General features: G+C 54.3%; 1 protein-coding gene across 1 annotated transcript; it reads left to right on the top strand.

Moving 5' to 3' along the window:
- Positions 1–2,233: 2,233 nt before the first annotated feature.
- On the top strand, positions 2,234–6,829 carry LOC134175859 (neuritin-like). The gene is made up of 3 exons (XM_062642236.1): positions 2,234–2,364; positions 2,825–2,972; positions 5,787–6,829. Exons 1-3 carry the CDS (start codon positions 2,322–2,324, stop codon positions 6,010–6,012), a joined length of 417 nt encoding a protein of 138 aa, XP_062498220.1. The 5' UTR covers positions 2,234–2,321; the 3' UTR covers positions 6,013–6,829.
- The last annotated feature ends 1,302 nt before the right edge of the window (positions 6,830–8,131 follow it).

Genomic DNA, 8,131 nt, shown 5'->3' with positions numbered 1-8,131 from the left:
GTGTTGTTCTTTTAGGTAAAATAGGCGTAGTTTTAGGAATAAGCATTATTCTTTTAGGTAGAATAGGCATAGTTTTAGGAATAAGCCTTGTTCTTTTAGGTAAAATAGGTGTAGTTTTAGGAATAAGCATTATTCTTTTAGGTAGAATAGGCATAGTTTTAGGAATAAGCGTTGTTCTTTTAGGTAGAATAGGTGTAGTTTTAGGAATAAGCATTATTCTTTTAGGTAGAATAGGCGTAGTTTTAGGTAGAACAGTTGTATTTTTGAGAAGAACGGTTGTTCTTTGTCGTTTATTTTGTTTATTTTTTGTTGTTTTGTAAATACATTTCTTGACGTTCTCCTGACCCAGTCTCTCTTTGTATTCACTGCGATCACACGTGGCTTTGGCAGACAAGTGGTTTCCAGTTGCTCTAGCTCCCAGGGCTGGAGGGGCCATGGGGGCTGGCGCTGGGTGCTGGGGCACCCCAAGTGTCCTCACGTGGGCTCCCTGCCCTGGCAGAGCGGCTCTTTCAGGCTCTCTGCAGCTGTGGGCAGGGATGGGCACGGGGCAGGCACCAGAGGTGAGGGTGCTCACACCGACTACTTGGTGGCTGCAGGGCACCTGCTCTGGTGCTGCCATCAGGCACAGCCTGTGCCAGCGCTGACCAAAGCTTCTCGGGCTGCTCCTCAAGCCGGGGGAAACACGGCCACGTACAGGGCATCAGTCATGGAATCCCGGAATCACAGCGTGCCCAGGCTCGTGTCACTGCGGGGAGCAGCCTGCGCCCGGCATCCTCTTGGATTCTGCTGCTGCTGCCCAAACCAAGCCTTTTCCCCCCTTCCGTCCCTTTCTCCCACTGAGTCCCTCGGTCCCCATCCTGCACACTGGGAAGAGGGTCTGGGGCTGGAGCTGCTTTGGGATACCAGGTGTTGGCGGCTGCAGCTGGAGCCACGGTCATCTGCCAGTGCTGTCATGCAGGGATTTGTTTTCTTTCAGGACTTATCAAAATGCGGACTTTCCAGAGTGGGAAGGAAACTTCCAAGAAAACTGGTTGTCTGTTGTGTTGTTCTCTTTTTCCATTTATAGATTTTTGTTGGTCTCTGACCCACCTTCTCTTTGCATTTTCGTTGAGCACGTGTGGCTATGGCAGTGTGGATTCCACTTGCTCTGGGGTCCTGGGGTGTAGGGTGCTTGCACAACCATCCCAGTGTTATCCCAAAATCAGTCGTCATGAACTGGTGCGCACATAGCCAATTAACACTCCAAATTGAGATGTTTGTTTATCTCATGTCTGTGCAGAGATGGGTGATAGGTGATAACCCCACAATGCAGCAGTTTGTGGCCTGGTGGGGAGTAGTGTCCCGAACAGCAAAGCTGTCACCAGCTAAAAGAGAGCTCTGTTACGGCCAACCCCTGCAGCGATGCCATCAAAGCTGCTGTGAAACCTTCCACTCCCCTTCCTGATGGAGAAGGGACTCATGGGGCAAGAGCCAGGATCAAAATCCTAGCTTACATTCTAGAGGCCATGGCAGCCTTGGGAATGGCTGGTGCCTGGATCAGGGGAAAATATTTTGTAGCTGTAGGTGCTGGTATGTATGTCTTTGAACTGATGCACACTCAGCTCTTTCCTTCATGTACTCCATTGCTTTGCTCTGTGCCATTAAAGAGATCAAAGGGGGCTACAAGAAAGCTGGAGAGGGACTTTTTACAAGGGCATGTAGGGACAGGACAAGGAGGAATGGCCTTAGGCCGACAGAGGGGAGACTGAGATGAGCTCTTAGGCAGAAGCTCTTCCCTGTGAGGGTGCTGAGGTGCTGGCACAGGGTGCCCAGAGAAGCTGTGGCTGCCCCATCCCTGGCAGTGTTCAAGGGCAGGTTGGACACAGGGGCTTGGAGCAAGCTGCTCCAGTGGAAGGTGTCCCTGCCCGTGGGAGGGGTTGGAGTTGGATGAGCTTTAAGGTCCCTTCCAACCCAAACCAGTCTGGGGTTCTGTGAACCTTTGCCCTGCGGTCGAAGGGGTGCTATGGGGCCCATGGGGCCCTGGATGCGTGGTACAGGGCATGGGGAGCCGCGGGCACTGGCAGTGAGTCCCGAGGGGATGTGATGCTGTGAGATCCAGGGGTGCAGGATGCAGCGGCGGTGGCGGGCGGCGGGTGCGTGTGGGTACGGGGCTGCCCCCAGGTGCTCGTTAGCCGCGGCCCAGCCCCCTCCTTAATTAATTAGCCTGAGCCGCTCATTAGCGGTCCTTGGGGCCGGGCGCCCTCTCCGCGCAGGCGGGCGGGCAGCGCTGCCAGCCATGGGGATACCGGCAGCGGCTGGAGCAGGGCTGGCGCCGCGGAGGGATGGGGCAGCGGTGGGGCACGGCCGTGCTGCTCCTCGCCATGGGTAAGGTTGTCCGGGGGGGGGTAGTGCCCCGGCTGGGGTTCGGGGACGCTTCCCAGGTGGCATCCGGAGTGTGATGCGGGCTCCCTTTCTTTCCCTTCTCCCTCCCTCCTTTTCTTCTTTTGGGGCCGGTGCCGTTTGTCTCTCCCAGGTGGGTCCTGGCTGCCGGTGCTGAGCTGCTCTCTGCCCGGGGTGCTGGTGCTGGGGCACCCCAAGTGTCCTCACGTGGGCTCCCTGCCCTGGCAGAGCGGCTCCTTCAGGCTCTCTGCGCTTGCAGGCAGCGCTGGGGATGGGTGAGGGTCGGTGCACGGGTTGTGTGTGTCCCACGTGGAGGGGGGTGGTGGGTGTTACAGTGCCCGGGTGGCAGTGGCGCTGGTCCGGGGCTGCCCGTGTCACCGCGGGAAGGAGGCGAGCCCTGTCCCCAAAGGTTGGGGTGCTCACACCGACCCCTCGCTGGCTGCAGGGCACCTTGCTGGGCTGCTGGCATCGGGCACTGCCTGCACCAACATTTACCAAGGCTTTTCGGACTGCGTCCTCAAGCTGGGGAAGAATATGGCTACGTATGAGGAGGCAGATGGCATCGAGCTGCAGGGGCTGCACCGAGTCTGTGGGTGAGTACAGCCTCATGCCGGGACCTCCTGCGTGTCCCACCTCCGGGGTTGTCTATGGCACACGGCCAGTGTGGCTTCTGGGCATTGCCTCTGTGCTAGGGGCTGCTGTCTGAAGTCTCCTGAACGCTCCCCAGCTTGCTCTAGTATCAGACAGAGCTGGTGGGCTCCATCCACCCATCTGCTGCTCAGCTCCAGCTGGGCAATAGCTCCAAACTGCAGGGTTCATCCTGCGACCCCCTCCCTGCACACCCACAGCCGGGAGGAGCAAGGCTGCTGGGATCCAACCCCTTCTGCTCCCCTGGGAAGTCTCCCTTGGGACTGGTTTCATCCAGCAACTCACCCATGGCTGCGGTGTCCCGGGCTCCAGCGGGGAGCAGCCTGCACCCAGCCTCCAGTCGGATCCTCCTGCCTGAACCAAGCCTTTTACCTCCCTGCCAAGAGCCTTCATCTTTCTGGCTGGAATTTGCCTCTCCTCTGGTTTTGGTGAGTTTGTAGCATGTGTCCCAAGGTCAGAGCACTGGGAGGACATTCATCAGCACAGCGGTAGTAGCGGAGTTGGGTAAGGAGGAGTGGTGTGGGGCAGGTTCGGGAAAGGTCTGCTTGAAAAGCAGAAGCAGTGGGGCCGGGAGTGGGGAGCAAGGGAAAGGTGGATATAAAATGCTTGTGGAGATAAACGGGGCAGCTCTGTGTCCCCAGCAGTGAGTTGTGAGCAATGAAAAGGAGATGGAAGGAAATGCAGACAGCAGTTAAAGGAAAACCCACATGCCTTGGGGGGTGGAATCCTGCCAGGGAGAGGCAGAGGGTGCAGTGCCCTCTGGGTCAGGCTTTCCAAGCTGCCTAAAGCTGCCCTGGGCTGCAGGGGAAGGCATTGCCCTCAGCCACGGGATGGAGCCTCTGGATGTGCTCCTTGGGCTGGGTAGAGCTGGCTGGTGTGGATGGGGCTGTGGCAGGGCAGGAGCATCTGGGATGGGGCAGTCAGTGGAGGCAGATGGGATGATGCTGCCGAGGTAAGTGGAGGGTCCCCAACCCTCCTGCCTGACTTTGGTTATTGCCAGTGTGGAAACCATTCCCTTTGGTTTTCTTTGTTTCCAAGTTTTTCTCTCTTTGAACAAACCCTTTTGCTCAAGGCGAATGGAAAGCTAACTACTCGCCATTATTTTTAAATGTATTTTGTTCATGCATTCCTGTGCCAGCAAATGTGCCTGGCACATCAAAGGTTGGTTGTGACCTGCTCTATTCCCCCATCGCCATGGGACAGTCCTAGTTCAGGATTAACAGCTTCCATGGGGAATGACTGAAGGCAGGGTTGAAATTGGAACTGCTCTGGTTTGGGCTGCAGTACACTTGCCTGGAAATGTGGCTTCCTGGTGTTAGGAAACAACAGAGCGTGCAGCGTGTGCCATGGCTGACTGCTGGAGGGCGATTCCTCTGCTGAAGCTCACATAAAATGTGTGAGTTGAGGGGTTTTTGCAGGCTCTGGGGCACTAACAACCTCAGAGCAGGTCCTGGGATCTTCCCCGCTGACAGGGTTGGGGCTCTGCACCCCTCGGATGTGCCAGCTTCTCCCACTGGTCCTGGTGCCTGGCTAGCCAGGGTTGTGGCTGGAGGAAAAGGTTGATGAGGTCCCAGCTTCCTGCCAGGAAATGTTTCTGAATTATTAGCTTTTAACCTCAGCTTTCTCCACTGCTGTCTGCTTTCCTGCCATGGTTCCTGCTGAGGGACTGTGGGAGAGGGATGGATGCAGAGCTGGGAGCCAGCGTAGGGTGCCTGCAGCCTGCCTGGCTGAGCAGATGGAGGCTGTGAAGGGTGAAACTCTGGGAATTGCCATCCTGGCTGACAGCAGAACCAGGCAGGAACTGTCATCCCCCTTCTGCCCCCAGCCATCCTTTGCCTGAGAGGTTTAACTCTCACTTGGCAGAGCCGCCTTCTGCTGCGGCTGCGGGTCGGGTGTGAGTGCAGAGGTTACCTGGGTTGGGACCAGCTTTTCTTACAATCTGGGATATTTATTCTGCCCCAGTGGCTCCGTTTAATGAACTCCTTCACAGCTGGTGTTCTGACGCAAGCCCCGGGAGGAGAACTAAGCTGAGGGCTGGGGTCTGCCTGGCATGTCCAGCACAGGGCACGTGGGACAAAACCGAGATGTTCCTTTCCCATGTGCAGAATCCCTGCTCGGCTGTATCTCCTTTCCGAGGGGTGGCATGTGTGCCTGGTGTCCTGGTGGCACAGGGAAGGTGGCAGAGCAATTGCTCCTGTCCTGTATGCAGTCCCCAGCTGCAGGAATATTGTGGCTCAAAGGTGATGCCCAGCCCCAGCAAAAGGGGGGACAGGAAAAGAGAAGTGGAGGGAGAGCAAGGGCAGGAAGAGGCCTGGGAGCCTGCTGGGACTTGGGGATGCTGCTCATGGCTGGTCCCTGCCTTGCCCTGTTGCTCCAAAGCAGCTGCAGTAAAAACATGCTTTTGCAAAGCTCTTTTCAGGTAAAAGAAACTCCTTTTTTTTCAAAGAAGTTATGGGGGTAAGGTTAGTGGCAAGCGTCACATTGGGGCCTTATCTGTGCCTTGGGGAAGTCTTTATTTTGCAGGAGAAGCACTTCCAGAGGAGGGGATGGCCTGTGACTTGCAGAGTATGAGGAAAAGGCATGAAATGATTTGTGTGTTCTGAGGTTTGGGGTTTTAGCCAAGATGCTCTGGGAGACAGTGGAGGGGATGGGTAGTCTGGGATGCTTGCACAAAGCACAGGGGGAAGCAGGGACCTGCTCAGCATCTTGCTGCTGTTCTAATCCAAAGGGGCTGATGATGCCGTGTTCCCTGGCTGCAGGTACTGGGATGAATTTCATGCGTGTGCCCTGACGGCGCTCTGGGAGTGCCAGAAGGAAGCAGCAGCCATCTGGGAGATGCTGAGAACGGAGTCTCGGAAAATCAAATTTCAAGGCAGTTTGTTTGACCTCTGCAGCCCCAGCACTGCCCAGAGCCTTGTCTGGACCCGTGTTCCAAACGTTTCCATCCTCGGTATCCCCCTCATCGTTACTTGGCTGAACTTATGAACTGGAGCTCTGTGAGTATCACAACAGAGGTGGTGGCAGTGTGTGTTGTGGCATCTTCCTGACCACCTTTCCAAACCTTTGAGGAATACACTGTGCGGTGCTCAGTGAACACGTGGCTGCATCCTGCACCTGTGAGACATGGAATTGCTTGGCAGCGTCTCCTGGGTTTTGCTGTTCCTCTGTAATTTGGAGTAAGGCCTTTCCCCTTCTGCCTCAAGGCAGGGACAGATCTGGCAGACTGCAGAATTTGGGAACTTGCAGATATGGGGCAGAGGATGTGGAGAAAAAGGATAAATTGGTTCTGAACTCTGGATGCTTTTGCATTCTTCCGTGGCTGCTGGAAGGAAACCTGTTTGCTTTGCTGACTCTTTCCACCAGATCAACTCTCCAGGTTTTTGATTCGGGCACTGAAACCAAGATGGGAATCTTCACCGCTGACTTGTGAGGGACAGGGGATGGTGTACATGCAGTTAAAGGCAGAAAGGAGACCTTGCCTCCATGTACTATCCCTTTTAATTTGAGGATGTGGTGAAACCCCTGCATTCCCATGTATCTAATCACAGGTGCATGATGTCTTCTCTTGCATGCATCTGGATTCCTGAGTAACTCCTGTGTTATGTGTAAATCCCTTTTCTAAGGAAATAGAGGGCAAAAATATTTGGGGGGGGGGGGGGGGAGTGGCGTGAAGGAATGTCAAGCTAGCAGGATAGAGGACTTCTAGCAACTCTTTTGCTTTAAAGCTTTCCCCAAGGTACCTGTAAGCAGCTCTGTGGGTGCCAGTGTAATTCCAGAGTATTAAAGTTTGTTGTAGAGCCTACAGCGTGGGAGAAGGTATTTGTCCTGGCTCTTGTTTGGTAGCAGTCTTCCCTGGTCTCCTTTGCAGCTCAGGGCATTGCTAGCTTTGCAGCTTCAGTACAAGCACAAAAGTATTTGCAACAGAGAGGGGCTCGCGAGTGGTTCCTGGGTATGTTAGGAAAGCACCACGTTATTGGGCAGTACAAGGCAGTTCGGTGTTTGAGGATGCTGCTGAAGCTCTGTGCCCTGCCTGGCTGCACAGCCCATAGGAGCTATGCCTTGCAGAGTATTTCAGGCTGCATTTCACATATCAATTTGGCTGTTTCCACAGAGCATTTGCCCCCTTCCCAGGGCACTTGCTTTGTCTTTGCTAGGGGCCAAGCAGCCGCCCTGTGTGGAGCTGGGCATGCTCATGGCTCCGCATGCTCCTGAGAAACATTGAACAAGGACCTTGTGCTGATGGTTTGAGCACTGCCCACCATGGGAGTGGGCACAGCAGTACATGCCATCACCCATAAATGATAAGGACATTCTGAAATGGTGTCCCAAAACCTGAAAACGTGCTTTACAGTGTGAGCAGGCAATCTGAGGCCCTGCTAGTTCCAGAGATCCCACTGGATGTATTGTAGGCATGCGGGCAAGCTCCTACAGCAAAGGATCTTCCTGCCAATAGTGGTGGGTTATACTGCTCTCACTTGGCATTCACGTGTTCTTCCTTTTACCTTCCCTATCACTTAACTCTGCTCCTGCAGCAGCAGGAGGGAGTGAATAAATTGAGGCAAATTCCAAGAAGTCAGTCGAGGAGCAGCTGGTGTTCAAACAGCACTTCAACATGAGGCATCTGGGCTCTCTCGAGACAGCAGAGCTGTTAGTGATGTACTCGGCATCTCAGGCCCAAAGTCTTACAAGAAGCAGTGGAGAAAGGGTAAAGCAGAGCACTGCAAAACCTGGAGTGAAAGAAACACTTTGGGTTTTGTTCTTATTTCATTCCAACAGCAGTGTGTGCTCTTTGATCCTGTTCCCCACTTCCCATTCTCTCTTCTCCTGCCTGTGGCTTGCGCTGGGGAAAGCTGAAGCAGGTGGGTACTGGGTATAACCAAGTCTGGAGTCCTTTGGATCCAAATGCTGTACCTGCTCTTTGTTCAGAATAGGTGTTTAATGCCCTTAGGAAAAGAAATCAGCACAGCCACCCAAAATCCCACAACTCTTGGCTTCTCCTTGGATTTGGCAACTTTTTCTCTGTTAAAAATTCCTACTTCTAAACAGCTTTGGGGAAGGGGAATACAGAAGTCTCAGCAGAGATATCCAAGAAGTCTTTCTGCAG

The sequence above is a fragment of the Pezoporus occidentalis genome, unplaced genomic scaffold, assembly GCF_034315485.1.
Source record: "Pezoporus occidentalis ecotype Australia unplaced genomic scaffold, CSIRO_AGI_Poc_V1 ctg70, whole genome shotgun sequence".
Taxonomy (NCBI): Eukaryota; Metazoa; Chordata; class Aves; order Psittaciformes; family Psittacidae; genus Pezoporus; species Pezoporus occidentalis.
Note: the sequence above shows the minus strand (reverse complement) of the source record. Positions and strands in the feature narration are given on the sequence as shown.